This window comes from Saimiri boliviensis, chromosome 14 (assembly GCF_048565385.1).
Source record: "Saimiri boliviensis isolate mSaiBol1 chromosome 14, mSaiBol1.pri, whole genome shotgun sequence".
Lineage (NCBI taxonomy): Eukaryota > Metazoa > Chordata > Mammalia > Primates > Cebidae > Saimiri > Saimiri boliviensis.
The window spans coordinates 42,583,124-42,601,738 of record NC_133462.1 but is presented as its reverse complement, the minus strand read 5'-3'; the positions used below and the strand labels follow the sequence as shown (position 1 = coordinate 42,601,738).

At 52.7% G+C, this 18,615-nt stretch overlaps 1 protein-coding gene across 2 annotated transcripts in view; it reads left to right on the top strand.

The window, feature by feature from the left end:
• The window catches only part of ATCAY (ATCAY kinesin light chain interacting caytaxin), a 46,250-nt gene that overhangs the window by 10,557 nt on the left and 17,078 nt on the right, over window positions 1-18,615 (top strand). For both annotated transcript variants that reach the window (XM_039466063.2, XM_074384796.1), the window contains exons 3-8: window positions 9,638-9,696; window positions 11,781-12,002; window positions 13,664-13,849; window positions 14,171-14,273; window positions 16,451-16,582; window positions 17,952-18,038. In XM_039466063.2, the coding sequence (XP_039321997.1) occupies window positions 9,638-9,696; window positions 11,781-12,002; window positions 13,664-13,849; window positions 14,171-14,273; window positions 16,451-16,582; window positions 17,952-18,038 (789 nt within the window). The remainder of the gene's footprint in view (window positions 1-9,637; window positions 9,697-11,780; window positions 12,003-13,663; window positions 13,850-14,170; window positions 14,274-16,450; window positions 16,583-17,951; window positions 18,039-18,615) is intronic.

Sequence of the window (18,615 nt, the reverse complement as noted above, 5' to 3'; positions counted from 1 at the left end):
ACAGCCTCACTCTGTCACCCAGGCTGGAGTGCAGTGGCATGATCTCAACTCACTGCAAACTTCATGTAGAAAGTAAAAAATTCCTCTTCAAAGTTTCTTTTTAAAGAATAATAATAGGCCGGGCACGGTGGCTCACGCCTATAATCCCAGCACTTTGGGAGGCCGAGGCGGGTGGATCACGAGGTCAAGAAATCGAGACCATCCTGGTCAACATGGTGAAACCCCGTCTCTACTAAAAATACAAAAATTAGCTGGGCATGGTGGCGCGTGCCTGTAATCCCAGCTACTCAGGAGGCTGAGGCAGGAGAACTGCCTGAACCCAGGAGGCGGAGGTTGCGGTGAGCCGAGATCGCGCCATTGCACGCCAACCTGGGTAACGAGAGCGAAACTCCGTCTCAAAAAAAAAAAAAAAAAAAAAAAAGATTGTTGTTGGCTGGGCATGGTGGCTCATGCCTGTAATATCAGCACTTTGGGAGGCTGAGGTGGTTGGATCACAAGGTCAGGAGTTCGAGACCAACTTGGCCAATATGGTGAAACCCTGTCTCTACTAAAAATACAAAAATTAGCCAGGTATAGTGGCGGGCGCCTGTAATCCCAGCTTCTGGGGAGGCTGAGACAGGAGAATTGCTTGAACCTGGGAGGTGGAGGTTGCAGTGAGCCAGGATCGTGCCACTGCACTACAGCCTGGGTGACAGAGTGAGACTGTCTGAAAAAACAGATAAATAAGAGTAAATAAACAAATAAGCCAGGTATGCTGGGGTGCAGGAGGCTGAGGAAAGAGGATTGTTTAGACCTGGGAGATCAAGGCAGTACTTGAGCTCTGATCACACCACTGCGCTCCACCCTGGGCAACAGAGCAAGACTGCGTCTCTAAGAAAAATAATAATAATTTTTAAATAATGTCATTTAAAGCAACACAGCATAAACAAAGGCGCATAGACATTGGAATCGGACGGCCATGGTTCAAATCCCAGTTCCGCAGCAGGTTTGCTCTGCCACTTGGAGCACCTTTTTGAGTATCTCAGTGCCTCTGTTTCCTGATCTGTAAAATGGGACAATAATCCCTTGTGCACCAGGTGGTCATGAAATTTTGATGGGACCGCTGAGATGAGCTGTGCAAGTTGAGAAGGCAACGCAGATAGAGTCACCTCCAGTGTCACCGTGATTATTAGCCTGGACCTTGTTCAATGCAGCTCCCTTCCCCCCCCCAGCTCAGCTCATTATTTTTCTTTTTTCTTTCTTTTTTCTTTTTGACAGAGAATCTCACTCTGTCACCCAGGCTGGAGTGCAATGGCTCAATCGCAGCTCACTGCAACCTCCGCCTCCCAGATTCAAGCAATTTTCCCACCTCAGCCTCCCAGGTAGCTGGGATTACAGGCATCCACCACCACGCCCAGCTAATTTTCCTATTTTTAGTAGAGACCAGGTTTCACCATGTTGGCCCGACTGGTCTCGAACTCCCGACTTTAAGTGATCTGCCCACCTAGGTGTCCCAAAGTGCTTAAATTACAGGCGTGAGCCACGGTACCCAGCCTCCACCAATAATTTTTTTTTTTTTTTTGAGATGGAGTCTCCCTCTGTTGCACAATCTCAGCTCACTGCAACCTCCACCTCCTGGGTTCAGGCAATTCTCCTGCCTCAGTCCCTGAGTAGCTGGGATTACAGGCTCCTACCACCACGCCTGGCTAATTTTTGTATTTTTAGTAGAGACGGGGTTTCACCATATCGGCCAGGCTGGTCTTTAACTCCTGACCTCATGATCCGCCCACCTCAGCCTCCCAAAGTTCTGGGATTACAGCCACGAGCCCCATGCCCAGCGTCCACCAATAATTTTTAAAGTGCTCTCCTCTCACCCAAACCTTCCTGAGACAAAAACTGGGCCCAAGCGCAGCTGCAAATGCCAGCTGGAGGCTGGTTCTGGAAGGGGCAAGGCCAGCAGGAGCAGGGGGAGGGTGTGCTTCCAGTGAATTTCAGCTCACCCGCTCAGCAGCTCTGCGTCTGCAGGACAGTGGCCTCGCTGTGCCGCCTGGGCCCACGAGCACACTTCCTCCACGAGGCCTCTGTCTTCCCTGTCCGGGGAAGGACTGGGTGCAGCTCCTTGGTGCGGACCCAGCTGCAGGCGCACACAGGCACCTCATTCTGCTGCAAAACAGCTCACAGTTCTGTTTCGTTTTTCTTTTTTTCTTTTTTTTTGAGACGGAGTTTCGCTCTTGGTGCCCAGGCTGGAGTGCAATGGCTCGATCTCGGCTCACTGCAACTTTCGCCTCCTGGGTTCAGGCAATTCTCCGGCCTCAGCCTCCTGAGTAGCTGGGATTACAGGCACGTGCCACCGTGCCTGGCTAATTTTTGTATTTCTGGTAGAGACGGGATTTCACCTTGTTGGCTGGTCCCAAACTCCTGACCTCAGGTGATCCCCCTGCCCTGCCCTCCCAAAGTGCTGGGATTACAGGCGTGAGCCACCACACCTGGCCTCACATTTATGTTTCTTCCAGCCCAGGCATCCACTGACTCCCCTGGGGACTGCAGAGGTGGTCTCTGTACTTCCCCTAAGGATATGGGACACAGCACTGCATGCCCTCTGCTCTTCTAGCCCCCCCCCCCACTTTTTTTGGAGACAGAGGCTCACTCTATCACCCAGGCTGGAGCGCAGTGGTGCAATCTCACCTCACTGCAACCCCTGCCTCCCAGGTTCAAGCAATTCTCATGCCTCAGCCTCCCAAGTAGCTGGGACTACAGGTGCACATTTTTGTATGTCCGGCTCATTTTTATATTTTTAGTAGAGACAGGGTTTCACCATATTGGCCAGGCTGGTCTTGAACTCCTGACCTCAGGTGATTTGCCTGTGTCCGCCTCCGAAAGTGCTGGGATTACAGGCATGAGCCACCACGCCCGGTCTCCTTCTAGCATTTTCATTCCCTCTCACCCTTTTGCAGCCTGCTATGGAGCTAGAGCTGAAGGCAGCCTGGAGATTCCTCCCTGCCTCAGTTTCTCCACTCATTCATTCTGATGCTGTGCGCTAACTGTATACCAGTGGCTTGTAGCCTCACAACCCAATCAAGGTGGCAGCTGGGTTCGTGGCGCTTCTCACCAGGTCAGGGAGGGAAGGGGAGCTTCCTGGCTGTGAAAGGTGAGGAGGGATGAGCCGGGAAGGAGGTGGGACATAGCGGGGGCCCTGCATTCTGAGCATCCAGGGCAGCATGTGCAAAGGCCCTGGGCCCAGTGGAGGCAGGCTGAGGGACTGAGGGAGGCTGCGAGGGGAAACTGAGGACTTGCGGAAGGAGCTTGCCCAGGGCATCACAGCTGAGGAGGGTCAGATGCGGGGTGAGATGTATCACTCAGCTTCATCAGCTCCATTTCCCTCACAGCCGAGTGCCTGTCAACTGTTTGCTTGCTTGTAACTTTTTGTTTGAGGGTTTGTTTATTTTATTTTCATTCATTTATTTATTTATTTTTGAGATGGAGTCTCGCTCTGTCACTCTGTCGCCCAGGCTGGAGTGCAGGGGCACGATCTCAGCTCACTGCAACCTCCACCTCCTGGGTTCAAGCGATTCTCCTGCCTCAGCCTCCCGAGTAGCAGGGATTACAGGCGCCCACCACCACGCCTGACTAACTTTTGTATTTTTAATAGAGATGGGGTTTCACCATATTGGCCACGCTGGTCTCGAACTCCTGACCTCAAGTGATTCACCAGCCTCAACCTTCCAAACTACTGGGATTACAGGCATGAGCCACCATGCCTGGCTGCTTGTAGCTTTTAATTTTGATTAATTTTCTATTTTGGGGGGGTACAGGGTCTTGCTCTGTCACCCAGGCTGGAGTGCAGTGGTGCAATTATAGCTCACTGCAGCCTCACCATGTCCCAGGCTCTGGAGATCCTCCCACTGGAGTCTCCTGAATATCTGGAACGACAGGCATATACCGCCACCACCAGCTAATTTTTTATTTTCTGGAGAGATGGGGTCTCACTGGGTTGCTCAAGCTGGTCTCAAACTCCTGGGTTCAAATGATCCTCCCACGTCGGCCTCCCCAAATGCTGGGATTATGGGCATGAGCCGCTGCGCCTGGCCTATGTTGATATACTTCCAGACTTGGAAAAAAATTACAATGGTTTAAGGAATATCTGCACACCTGTAGTGGGATTATACAATTGTGAACATTTTGCTCCTTTTATATCAAAAGTCAGCTCTTGGGACCGGGTGAGGTGGCTCACATCTGTAATCCCAGCACTTTGGGAGGACTAGCCGGGTAGGTGACCTGAGGTCAGGAGTTCGAGACCAGCCTGGCCAACATGGTGAAACAGTGTCTGTAACAAAAATACAAAAATTAGCCGGGTGTGGTGGCAGACGCCTGTAATCCCAGCTACTCAGGGGGCTGAGGCAGGAGAATTGCTTGAACCTGGGTAGTGGAGGTTGCGGTGAGCTCAGAGTGTGCCATTGCACTCCAGGCTGGGTGACAGAGTGAGACTCCGTCTCAAAAAAAAAGTCACTTCCAGACAGGCACAGTGGCTCACGCCTGTAATCCCAGCACTTTGGGAGGCTGAGGCGGGAGGACTGCTTGAAGCTGGAAGTTCAAGACCAGCCTGGTCACCATAGTGAAACCCTATTTCTACAACAAACTTTAAAATTAGTCAAGTGTCGTGGCGCACGCCCAGGGTCCAGCTACTCAGAAGGCTGAGACAGGAGGATCCCTGAGTCCAGGCATTTGAGGCTATAGTGAGTTATGAGTGTACCACTGAGCTCCAGGCTGGGCAACAGAGCAAGATCCTGTCTCAAAAAAAAAAAAAAAAGTTACCTCCTCAATGAAGCCTTCCCTGACCACCTCAGTGAATTCTGTCTCCTCCCCTCCTTTATTTCATTCATTTTGTTTGCCGCAAGCATCACCATCTGCCTTGCTCACTAGTTTACTGTCTTCCTTTACATACATGGTTTTGTGCCAGGAATTGGCTTGCACAATCCTGGGAACCACCATGTCCAAAATCCACCGGGCAGGTTGGCGAGTTTCAGGTAAGAGCCGACACTGCAGTTTGTTTTCGTTTTGAGATGGAGTCTCGCTGTGTCGCCCAGGCTGGAGTGCAATGGCACGACCTCAGCTCATTGCAACCTCCGCCTCCTGAGTTCAAGTGATTCTACTTTCTTCAGCCTCCTGAGTAGCTGAGGTTACAGACGCGCACCACCATGCCCAGCCAGTTTTTGTATTTTTAGTAAAGACAGGGTTTGGCCACGTTGGCCAGGCTGGTGTCGAACCCCTGACCTCAGGTGATCCACACACCTCAGCCTCCCAAGGTGCTGGGATGACAGACGTGAGCTACCGTACCCAGCGGCATTTTTTTTTTTTTTTTACCTTTTATACCATAATTTTTGCTGTTCCTTTTCTATGTTTAGATATGCATAGACACACAAATATCATTGTGTTACAATCGCCTACAGGGATGGGTATGGTCTCGTGCTGGGCAGGTTTGTAGCCTAGAAACATAGGTACAGATACAGCATTCCACCTAGGGTGTAGAGTGAGCTATGCCACCTAGATTTGTGTGTGTAACATTCTAAAATGTTCACACAACAAAATCACCCACTGAGCCATCTCTCAGAACCGAGCTCTTTGCTATGTGGCATGTGGCTGTATTTGTTAAATGAATGAAAAGTAGGTATGGGAGCTCTTCCCATTTTACTTTTTCTTGTTTTGAGATGGTGTCTTGCTCTGTCACCCAGGCTGGAGTGCAGTGCCACAATCTTGGCTCACTGCAACCTCCGCATCCCAGGTTCAAGCGATTCTCCTGCCTCAGTCTCCCGAGTAGCTGGGACTGCAAGCGCCTGCCACCACGCCCGGCTAATTTTTGTATTTTTAGTAGAGATGGGGCTTCACGATGTTGGCCAGGCTGGTCTCGAACTCCTGACCTCAGGTGATTGGCCCGCCTCGGCCTCCCAAAGTGCTGGGGTTACAGGCATGAGCCACTGTGCCTTTTAAGTTCCCACTGGAGTTTGTGCGTGTGTCCAACTGGGCACAAGGGGGCAGTAGAGGGCAGTGACCAAGCACCCCAGGCTGGCGTAGTCAGGCTGGCATGGACAGAATCTGTCAGTTCTGCCACCTTGGCAAGGGCCACTGGCCCAGCCTATTTCCTCCTCTGTGAAATGGGCTTCTACCTGCCTCAAAGGGCTGCTGTGAGAAATAAGTAGGATTATGCTGTGAACATCCCAGTGCCATGCCTGGCACACGGTGGATACTCTGTCCATGGTGTAAGTTTTGACTCTAGAAGATTCTACAACAGCAGGAATCGTAGACTCAGATGCCAGTGGGTGCTGGGTAGGCAAAGAAGGAGCTAGAGGGAAATTCTAACACCCAGGAGGGCATCGGAGGACACTTCCTGCTGATTGGTATCAGTTCGGAAGGAGAGGTCTTCTGAATCAAGAAATCATAGATATCTAGACTTTTTTTATTTATTTTTTGAGATGGAGTCTCACGCTGTTGCCCAGGCTGGAGTGCAGTGGCTCGATCTCGGCTCACTGCAACCTCTGCCTCCCAGGTTCAAGCAATTCTCCTGCCTCAGCCTCCCGAGTAGCTGGGGTTACAGACATGCACTACCACACCCGGCTAATTTTTGTCTTTTTGGTAGAGATGGGGTTTAGCCACATTAGCCAGGCTGGTATCAAACTCCTGACCTCAGGTGGTTTGCCCGCCTAGCCCTCCCAAAGTGCTGGGATTACAGGCATGAGCTATGGCACCCGGCCAATAAATCATTTTTTTTAAAGGAAAGGAACATGCACTCCACCACCCTTCCTGTCTAAACAGCTTGCCTTGCAGCTGAGCCAGGACTGCTGCATTACACAGATGAATTAAGCTGTAGCCAGGCATTCCTGAGTCAGCACGCCCTGCCGCTAGGACCGCTGGCAGCCTCATGCAAAACGTTTTGCCCGGAATGGAATCTTTCCTCGGGCAGCCAAGGGCACAGAACACCTGGATCAAACTTGGGCAGCACGGGCTGTGGCTTCAAGAAGTGGTCCGGAGGCCGGGCGCGGTGGCTCAAGCCTGTAATCCCAGCACTTTGGGAGGCCGAGGCGGGTGGATCACGAGGTCGAGAGATCGAGACCAACCTGGTCAACATGGTGAAACCCCATCTCTACTAAAAATACAAAAAATTAGCTGGGCATGGTGGCGCGTGCCTGTAATCCCAGCTACTCAGGAGGCTGAGGCAGGAGAATTGCCTGAACCCAGGAGGCGGAGGTTGCGGTGAGCCGAGATCGCGCCATTGCACTCCAGACTGGGTAACAAGAGCGAAACTCCGTCTCAAAAAATAAATAAATAAATAAATAAATAAATAAGAAAATAAAAATTTTTTTTTAATTAAAAAAAAAAGGTCCACCCTGTTTTAGATTTTCCTAGTTTTTCCTAATGTCCTCTTTTCTTTTCTCTCTTTTTATTTATTTTTTCTTTTTGAGATGGAGTCTCGCTCTGCCGCCAAGGCTGGAGTGCAGTGGTGTGATCTCGGCTCACTGCAACCTCTGCCTCCCGGGTTCAAGTGATTCTCCTGCCTCAGCCTCCCGAGTGTAGCTGGGTTTACAGGCGTGCGCCACCACGCCTGGCTAATTTTTGTATTTTTAGTTGATACGGGGTTTCATTATGTCGGCCAGGCTGCTCTGGAACTCCTGGGCTCAAGTGATCCGCCTGCCTTGACTTCCCAAAGCACTGGGATTGCAGGCGGGAGCCACCATGTCCGGCCCATTCTATTTTTTAGAATGACATCACTACACACAGCCTACAGAGAGTTATCCAGTTATCCTTCTTTTCCTTGAGGGAAGCGATGTACATAAATTATTTGCAATTTTTCTGCACAAAAAACATGTGTCTCTTCTATTTGTTTGTTCAATGACTTATTTATATCCATATAGAGTCATAGACATTTATTTTGTATCTTGGGTTATAATTCAATATTTCCTTATTTATTGGGTTGCACAAACTATTCCAGCATTAATGTAGAGATCTCTTCTGGTTGACTCCAGTTATTTAATTTTTTGTTTTTTTATTTTGTTTTATTTGAGATAGAATCTTGCTCTGTTGCCAAGGCTAGAGTGCAATGGCACAGTCTCAGCTCACTGCAGCCTCCGCGCCCAGGTTCAAGTGATTCTCCTGCCTCAGCCTCCTATGTAGCTGGGATTACAGGTGCCCACCACCACACCCAGCTAATTTTTGTATTTTTAGTAGAGATGGGTTTTCGCCATGTTGGCCAGGCTGGTCTCAAACTCCTTATCTCATCAACCACCCACCTCAGCCTCCCAAAGTGCTAGGATTACAGATGTGAGCCACCATCCTGGTCTATTTATTTATTTAATTTTTAATTTTTTTAATACTTCTTGCTGCATTTAAGAGTCAAAAACTCACCGGGCGCGGTGGCTCAAGCCTGTAATCCCAGCACTTTGGGAGGCCGAGGCGGGTGGATCACGAGGTCAAGAGATCGAGACCATCCTGGTCAACATGGTGAAGCCCTGTCTCTACTAAAAATACAAAAAATTAGCTGGGCATGGTGGCGCGTGCCTGTAATCCCAGCTACTCAGGAGGCTGAGGCAGGAGAATTGCCTGAACCCAGGAGGTGGAGGTTGCGGTGAGCCGAGATCGCACCATTGCACTCCAGCCTGGGTAACAAGAGCAAAACTCCGTCTCAAAAAAAAAAAAAGAGTCAAAAACTCATCAGAGATCAAATTCCGCGGGGTAACCCTAGGGAGAATTCAACTTATTAATATATTTCAAAGTTTCTGAAGTCACATGATGCTGGAGAAAACCTTCATTCTTACCAAGACATCCAAAAATCCCCACAAGGCTTAATATTAATTTGATGCTCTAAAAGGGGCCCTTCAGCCCTGATGCATTGTGACTTCTTTCCTCTGTTAAAGAAAAAACAGGCGGGGCTCAGTGGCTCACGCCTGTAATCCCAGCACTTTGGGAGGCCGAGGCAGGAGGATTGCCTGAGCTCAGAAGTTCAAGACCTGCCTGGCCAAACATGGTGAATCCCTGTCTCTACTAAAATTAGCCAGGCGTGGTGGCGTGCTCCTGCAATCCCAGCTACTTGGGAGGCTGAGGCAGGAGAATCGCTTGAACTCGGGAGGCGGAGGTTGCAGTGAGCCAAGATCGCACCACTGCACCCCAGCCTGGGCAACAGAGTGAGACTCCATCTCAAAAAAAAAAGAAAAAGAAAAAACATACTGAGCATGGTGGCTCACGCCTGTAATCCCAGCACTTTAAGAGGCCAAGGTGGGAAGACAGTGTGACCCCAGGAGTTCAAGAACAGCCAGGGCAACATAGCGAGACCCCATCTCTGCAAAAAACTACAAAAAGTAGCCAGTCCTGGTGGTGTACACCTGTAGTCCCTGCTACCCAGGAGGCTGAGGCAGGAGGATCTCTTGAGTCCAGGAGGTGGAGGGATTATCTGATCACGAGACTGCACTCCAGCCTGGATGACAGACTGAAGTCCTGTCTCCAAAAAAAATGTATGTATGTGGGTCCAGTGATTCTCCAGAACTAAATGTGTTTTCTTTTTGTTACTGTCTTGACTGACTGGCCTGGCCGGACCTGTCTGGGTCACTCCACACTCCCCTGGCTGAATCTCCGGTGCCCGGTGACTGATGCCCATTCCTGGATGGGTCCACAGGCCGCTTCCAGAAGAGACCGGGGTGGAACTGCTTGGCAGTCCCGTGGAAGACACATCCTGTAAGTTTCCCTGTCCACAGAAGGGCAGAAACAGGCCCACTGTTTCTGGGTTTCAGCCCTGCCTGGGGCTACAACTAGAAATGTCAGAGGCTGGCCGGGTGCGGTGTCTCACGCCTGTAATCCCAGCACTCAGGGAGGCCCAGGTGGGCCGAGCACAAGGTCAGGAGATCCAGACCATCCTGGCTAACACGGTGAAACCCCATCTCTACTAAAAATGCAAAAAAGCTAGCTGGGAATGATGGCACATGCCTGTAATCCCAGCTACCTGGGAGGCTGAGGCAGGAGAATTGCTTGAGCCCAGAAGGCAGAGGTTGCAGTGGGCCAAGATTGCACCACTGCACTCCAGCCCGGGTGACAGAGTGAGATTCCATCAAAATAAAAATAAAAATGAAAAAAATTTCGTGGACTTTAAACAGGCAGCTATCTGTGATGTGGGTGGGCCTCAGCTAATCAGTTGAAGGTTTTAAGAGAAGACTGAGGTTCCCCCAGGCAGAGACAATTCTGCCTGCAGACACACTGGCAACATCAGCCCCTCCCTCAGCGTCCAATCCGCTCGCCCGCCCTGCAGATTTAGAACTTGTCAGTCTCTGTGATCATATGAGCTAATTCCTTAAAATAAATTTTTTCCTTTTTCTTCCATATGTACAGAAAATACACACACACACACACACACACACACACACCACACACACACCACACACCGTATTGGATTTGTTTCCCTGGAGAACTCTAAAATAGGAGACGATCCCAGATCCTACATTCTCCAGGTGGCCTGATGTCCTCACAGGATCCTCACGAGTGGAGACAGGAGGGTGAGTCAGAGAGAGCCTGGAAGAGGCTTCACAATTTGTCTGCACAAGAGTTGTGTCTCTTCTTGCTTATCTATTTATTTATTTATGTTTTGAGATGGAGTTTTGCCCTTTTTTTTTTTCGGTTTTTTTTTTTTTGAGACAGTTTCGCTCTTGTTACCCAGGCTGGAGTGCAATGGCGCGATCTCGGCTCACCGCAACCTCCCCCTCCTGGGTTCAGGCAATTCTCCTGCCTCAGCCTCCTGAGTAGCTGGGATTACAGGCACGCGCCACCATGCCCAGCTAATTTTTTGTATTTTTAGTAGAGATGGGGTTTCACCATGTTGACCAGGATGGTCTCGATCTCTTGACCTCGTGATCCACCCGCCTGAGCCTCCCAAAGTGCTGGGATTACAGGCGTGAGCCACCACGCCCGGCCTTGCTTTTTTTTTTCCAGACAGAATCTTGCTCTGTAGCCCAGGCTGGAGTGCAGTGGCACAAGCTCAGCTCACTGCTACCTCCACTTCCCAGGTTCAAGCCATTCTCCTGCCCCAGCCTCCCGAGTAGCTGGGATTACAGGTGCCCACCACCATGCCTGGCTAATTTTTGTATTTTTAGTAGAGACAGGGTTTCACGACATGGGTCTGGCTGGTCTCGAACTCCTGACCTCGTGATCCACCTGCCTGAGCCTCCCAAAGTACTGGGATTATAGGCATAAACAACCGGGCCCGGCCAGAGTTTTGCTTTTGTTGCCTAGGCTAGAGTGCAGTGGCTGGATTTTTGCTCATTGCAACCTCTGCCTCCTGGGTTCAAGCAATTCTCCTGCCTCAGCCTCCTGAGTAGCTGGGATTACAGGCACCCGCCACCACACCCGGCTCATTTTTGTACTTTTAGTAGAAATGGCATTTCAACATGTTGGCCAGGCTGGTCTCAAACTCATGACCTCAGGTGATCTGCCAGCCTCAGCCTCCCAAAGTGCTGGGATGACAGGCCTGAGCCACCGCATCCAGCCTAAAGTCAAGCTTTGAACCTAGGTCTGCCCACTGTCCAAGAATCCAGCCCTAATCTCTGAGGCAGGTGCCCCGACCCCACCCACAGGACAGCGGTTATGACATTCGCCGCTGTCAGGAACTGATGTCTGCTTATCAGCCCCGGACGATGGCACCCACACAGGAGGGAGCCTACCCGCTCCTCCCTCTTCCTGTGCAATAAAACAGCTTCCACCAGATAGGAAACTGGGGAGGAGGTAAAGGAGAGGAAGTAAGGATTGTCTCTGCTCTTCCCATTTCCCCGCAGCACCTCCCAGCACGCTGAACTTCAGCGGAACGCATCGTAAGAGGAAGACGCTGGTGGCGCCAGAGATCAACATTTCCCTGGATCAGAGCGAGGGGTCCCTGCTGTCCGATGACTTCTTGGATACCCCGGATGACCTGGATATTAACGTGGATGACATCGAGACCCCCGATGAGACCGACTCCCTGGAGTTCCTGGGGAATGGCAATGAACTGGAGTGGGAAGGTAAAGTTCGGGGTCTCTCTGGCACCTGCTGGACGCCCCCCACCCCCCCCCCCGGCTTTCCGTCTCTGGATTCTCAAAGGCTCAGAGAGTCAGAGGCAGGGCAGGGGCTCTCAGCTGTCTAACCTTGAGCGCAGGAGGTCAAGGCTGCAGTGAGATGTCATTGCGCCACTGTACTCCAGCATGGACAGCAGAGTGAGACCATGTGTCAAAAATAAAAGTTAAAAAAAGAGAGAGAGGTTAAGCCCTGGCGCGGTGGCTCACACCTGTGATCCCAGCACTTTGGGAGGCTGAGGCAGGCGGATCACCAGGTCAGAAGTTCAAGACCAGACTGGCCAACATGGTAAAGCCCCGTCTCTACTAAAAATACAAAGATTAGCTGGGCGTGGTGGCGGGCACCTGTAATCCCAGCTACTCGGGAGGCTGACACAGGAGAATCACTTGAACCGGGACCCGGGAGTTGGAGGTTGCGGTGGTCCAAGACTGAGCCACTGCACTCCAGCCTGGGCTACAGAGTGAGACTCTCATCTCAAAAAAAAGAAAACAGAGAGAGAGGTTGATGAATGGGTACCAACATACAATTAGACAGAAGGAATAAGTTCTGTTGTTCGATAGCAGAATAGGAGCAGTGCCAGGAGGAGAGTCCATCCGCCATTCACCCCTGCAACTTTTTTTGTTTTCGAGACAGGGTCTCCCTCTGTTGCCCCGGCTGGAGTGCAATGGCGCTTTCTCAGCTCACTGCATCCTCCACCTCCTGGGTTCAAGCAATTCTCCTGCCTCCGCCTCCCAAGTAGCTGGGATTACAGGCGTGCACCACCACAGCTGGCTAATGTTTATATTTTTAGTAGAGACAAGGTTTCCCCATGTAGCCCAGGCTGGCCTCAAACTCCTGGCTTCAAGTGATCCCCCTGCCCCGGCCTCCCAAAGTGCTGGGATCCTGCCGCTGCAGTTCGATACACATTTTTCTTGTGATCTTGTGAATTTTCCTGTGGAACATGGCTTTCATCAGACTCTCAAAGGCGACCAAGACCCCGGCAAGCTGCCTTCAATGTATGCAACAAATAAGAGCATTTGCTTCCGGGCACGTCCTGATTCAGGTGTGGGGGGATATGGCAGGGCTATGATAAGAAGAGACAGTCAGGCTGGGCGCGGTGGCTCACGCCCCAGCACTTTGGGAGGCCGAGGTGGGCGGATCACGAGGTCAGGAGTTTGAGACCAGCCTGGCCAACATGGTGAAACCCCGTCTCTACTAAAAATACAAAAATTAGCTGGGTGTGGTGGCGCATGACTGTAGTCTCAGCTACTTGGGAGGCTGAGGCAGGAGAATTGCTGGAAGCCGGGAAGTGGAGGATGCAGTGAGCTCAGACAGCACCACTGCGTTCCAGCCTGGGTGACAGACAGAGACCCTGTCTCAAAAAAGAAAAAAAAAAGTTGCAGGGGCGAATGGCAGATGGGCCCGCCTCCCGGCACCCCTCCTATCCTGCTATGGAACAACACAGCAGAGGAGGGGGCATGTGAGCCAGGCCTTGAAGAGAGAGTAGTAGAGGAAATGGGTCAGCAGGGCAGCCAGGTGCACAGCCGGGAGAGGGGACAGAAGGCTGAGCGGGAGGGCGGGAGCTGTCTGTACTGGGCCGTCCATGCGGCTGTCCCCCGCCTGCTTCTAGATGACACCCCCGTGGCCACCGCCAAGAACATGCCCGGGGACAGCGCGGATCTATTTGGGGACGGAGCAACGGAGGACGGCAGTGCTGCCAACGGGCGTCTGTGGCGGACGGTGATTATTGGGGAGCAGGAGCACCGCATAGACCTGCACATGATCCGGCCTTACATGAAGGTGGTCACCCACGGAGGTGAGACCGGCCCCCGGGGCTGCGGGAGGCTTGGCAGTGCCCCTCTCTGCATCTTGGTCTCCATCGCACGCACGGGGATGTCAAGCCTTCAACCCGCTTGGGGCAGACGGGCTGTGGGCAAGGCGTGCACGGCCGGGCAGGCGGGGGTGGGGGTCCCTGATGGTCGCTGTGGCTCCCCACTGAAGGGGTTGCTGGCTGCTGTGGCTCAAAGCCACCCCCTCCAGAGCACGTGGGCACCGGGACGTGGTTGGTGGCACGTGCGAGGTGGCTGAGGGCTGGGGGAGGGGTCCCACGCTGCTGACCGGCCGCCCCCCACCGCAGGGTACTACGGCGAAGGCCTCAACGCCATCATCGTCTTCGCGGCCTGTTTCCTCCCGGACAGCAGCCTCCCCGACTACCACTACATCATGGAGAACCTCTTCCTGTGAGTGTCCGCCCGCGCCGGGCAGCCTCGGACCAGTCCTGATGCTTCCCTGGACACAGGGGCACCAGGCTGCCAGGACTGCACCGTCTGTGGCTCCAGGAAGCCTGCCTGGCACCAGGGAAGGGCGTGGCGGCCACAGACCTGGATCTGTCCCTGCTGGCCCCAGGCTCACAGTGGCCTTCCTTCTGGACCACCGGTTTTCCCCCTCCTCCTCCCCTTCCCCCTCCTCCTCCCCTTCCTCCTCCTCACCACTTCCTCCTCCTCCTCCTCTCCTCCTCCTCACCACTTCCTCCTCCTCCCCTCCTCCTCCTCTTCCTCCTCCCCCCAACTTCCTCCCCCTCCCCCTCCTTTCTCTTCCTCCCCTTGCTCCTCCTTCTTCCTCCCCCTCCCCCTCCTCTTTCTCCTCCTCCCCCTCCCCTTCCTCCACCTCCTTTTCCCCCTCCCTCGCCCTTCCTCCTCTTCCCCTTCCCCTTCCTCCTCCTGATCCTCCTCCTTCCCCCTCCTCCTCCCTGCTCCTCCCCTTCCTCCCTTCTTTCACTTTCTCCTCCTCCACCTTCCCTGCCCCTCCTCCTCTGCCTCCCTCTCTTCCCCCTCTCCCTCCTCCTCTCCTTCCCCATGCCCTTCCTCCTCCCCCTCCCCTGCCTCCCTCTCCTCCTCCTCTTCCTTCTCCCCTTCCTGTCTCTTCCTTTCTCCCTCCCCTCCTTCTGTTCCTCTTGTCTATCATTTATTGAGCACTTACTCTACGAGCTGAGGGCTTCCCATCTGCTGTCACACCCCACCCTGACCATAACGCTATAGGGTAGATACCATTGCCTCCCATTCTACGGGTAAGGACCCGCAGGACGGGCCAGGTTAGGAGGACTGCTTAAGGCCAGGAGTCTGAGACCAGCCTGGGCAATATAGTGAAACCCCATCTCTACAAAAAATACAAAAATGAGCTGGGTGTGGTGGCACACACCTGTAGCTCCAGGCATGGGACTACAGAGAGCTTGAGTGACCTGCCCAAAGACACACAGGTGTCGTTTTGTTATGACAGATACAGGAGATATACACACAGCAGCCAAGAGCTGATAGGCAGAGCCCATCATCATGACAACTCTTATCAATGTTACTTGATAAGAGTAACATTTCCAGCCTCAGGCCTGGCCCGGTGGCTCACGCCTGTAATCCCAGCACTTTGGGAGGCTGAGGTGGGAGGATCGCTTGAGCTCGGGAATTTGAGACCAGCCTGGCCAACATGGTGAAACCCCATCTCTACTGAAAATACAAAAACTTAGCCAGGCATAGTCTTGGGCACCTGTGGTCCCAGCTACTCAGGAGGCTGAGGCGGGAGAACTGCTTGAACGTGGGAGGCAGAGATGGCAGTGAGCTGAGACGGCGCCACTGCACTCCAGCCTGGGAGACAGAGTGAGACCCTGCCTCAGAAAAAAAAAAAAAAAAGCCGAGCATGGTGGCTCACGCCTGTAATCCTTCTGAAAAAAAGTTGTTTTTTTTCTTTTTGAGACAGAGTTTTGCCAGAGTTTTGCTCTGTCGCCCAGGCTGGAGTGCAATGGCACAATCTCGGCTCACCGCAACCTCTGCCTCCCAGGCTCAAGCGATTCTCCTGCCTCAGCCTCCCAAGTAGCTGGGACTACAGACGCCCACCACCATGCCCAGCTACTGTTGTATTTTTTAGTAGAGATGGGTTTCTCCATGTTTGTTGGGGTGGTCAGCACACTGGAAGGCTGAGGTGGGTGGGTGACTTGAGGTGACTGACCCACATCTCTACTGAAAATACAAAATTAGCCGGGCGTAGTGGTGCATGCCTGTAATCCCAGCCACTCGGGAGGCTGAGGCAGGAGAACCACTTGAACCCAGGAGGCGGAGGTTGCGGTGAGCTGAGATGGCGCCACTGCACTCCAGCCTGGGCAATGAGCGAAACTCCATTTCAAAAAAAAAAAAAAGACTCAACAAAAAGGTAACCACCCTATGAGGGTACCCGCTGGCACTCACGTGGGGTGTGCTGGGATCGTCTAGGCCCAATGCCCCCTGCAGTCCGCCAGGACAGGAGACAATGCCTGGACCGGTGGGGCTGGCCCAGCTGGGGCAGGGGTGGAGGTAGGCAGGGTGGGTACCACAGGTGTCCTGACACTGCCCCCCCCCACATTGGGTCCCTGCCTTCTGTGCCCCGGGAGCAGGTATGTCATCAGCAGCTTGGAGCTCCTGGTGGCCGAGGACTACATGATCGTGTACCTGAACGGCGCCACGCCCCGGCGGAGGATGCCTGGCATCGGCTGGCTGAAGAAGTGCTACCAGATGATCGATCGGAGGTGGGGGATGCCTCAGGACATGCCGGTGGGGTCGTGAAAACCACACAGGGGGCCGGGCGCAGGGGCTCATGCCTGGAATCCCAGCATTCTGGGAGGATGAGGTGGGCAGATCACCTGAGGCTGGGAGTTGAAGACCAGCCTGGCCAACATATAGTGAAATCCCATCTATACTTGAAAAATACAAAAATTAGCTGGGCATGGTGGTACATGCCTGTAATCCCAGATGCCTGGGAAGCTGAGGCAGGAGAATCGCTGGAACCCAGAGGGAGGAGGTTACAGTGAGCTGAGATCACACCACTGCACTCCCGCCTGGGCGACAGAGCCAGACTCTGTCCCCATGAAATGCTCACTCCCTATTCCTTCTCCCCAGGCCCTGGCACCACCACCCCATCCTACTTTCCATCTCTGTGAATCTGATGACTCTAGGGACTCCTAGGTCTGGAAACACACAGGATTTGTCCTTTGTGCCTGGCTTTTCTCACTAAGTATGGTGTCCTCAGGGTGCGTCCACATTGATGCCTGGGTCAGAGCCAGCCTCCTTTTCCTGGCTCCATAATATTCCATTGTATGGACATGCCACATTTGGTTTCTCCATTCTATTTATCTGTTTATGGACACGGGCTGCTTCCACCTCTGGGTTATCGTGAATAGCCACAGAGTGATGTTAAAATTGACCCAGCCAGGCCGGGCTCAGTGCCTCACGCCTGTAATCCTAGCCCTTTGGGAGGCCAAGGTGGGCGGATCACGAGGTCAGGAGATCAAGACTATCCTGGCCAACACAGTGAAACCCTGTCTCTACTAAAAATGCAAAAAAAAAAAAAAAAATAGCCAGGCCTGGTGGCGTAAGCCTGTAGTCCCAGCTACTTGGAAGGCTGAGGCAGGAGAACCACTTGAACCTGGGAGGCGGAGGTTGGAATGAGCCAAGATCATGTCACTGCCCTCCAGCCTGGTGACAAAGTGAGACTCCATCTCAAATAAAAACAAACAAAAAATAACAATTGACCCAGGCAATCCATCCTTGCACCCAGCTTAGTGGAAGGAGGCCCTAAGGACAGGCTGGTCCCTCCTTGGGCATTAGGTGGTGAAAATACAATCTCAGCTGCTCAAATAACTACCCATCTGCTTCACGTCCTCCATGGGGTCTCTACCTACCTCATCCACCTTAGGGTCTGAGGGACTCCAAGGGTGTGTCTTTATCCTGCCACGGGACCCCCAGGTCTTGGATGGGGACGGGGATCTAACAGGTGCCTGGAGACCACATGTGGAATGAGCAGAATGCTTGCTTGTGGCTCCCCCGCCCCCACCCAACTCCGCCCTCCCCAGGGCTCGCCCCAGGAGCCCATCTCGCTTCCTTTGCGGCCCCATGCAGATTGCGGAAAAACCTGAAGTCCTTGATCATCGTCCACCCCTCGTGGTTCATTCGGACCGTGCTGGCCATCTCCCGCCCTTTCATCAGGTGAGATGGGAGGCTGCACCCTAAGGCCAGTAGCCCGAGTGTGTGTGTGTGTGTGTGTGTGTCTGTGTGAGTCTGTGTGCACACGCACCTGTGTGTGCATGCATGCATGCATTTCTGTGTACATCTATGTGTGCGTGTGTGCATGTGTGTGCATTCATGGGTGTGTGCACGTGCATGTTTGATCTGCATGTTCCAGCTTCTCTATGATAGCACATATTAATCACATATTATTGCTTTAAACGGTTTTATTTACTTATTTATTTTTGAGACAGAGTTTCGCTCTTGTTGCCCAGGCTGGAGTGCAGTGGCACGATCTCAGCTCACCAAAACCTCTGCCTCCCAGGCTCAAGCGATTCTCCTGCCTCAGCCTCCCACGTAGCTGGGATTACAGGCATGCGCCACCACGCCCAGCTAATTTTGTATTTTTAATAGAGATGGGGTTTTCTCCATGTTGGTCAGGCTGGTCTCGAACTCCCGATCTCAGGTGATCCACCCACCTCGGCTTCCCAAAGTGCTGGGATTACAGGTTCGAGCCACTGCACCCAGCCTTTAAACAGTTTTAAATTACACAAAGCCA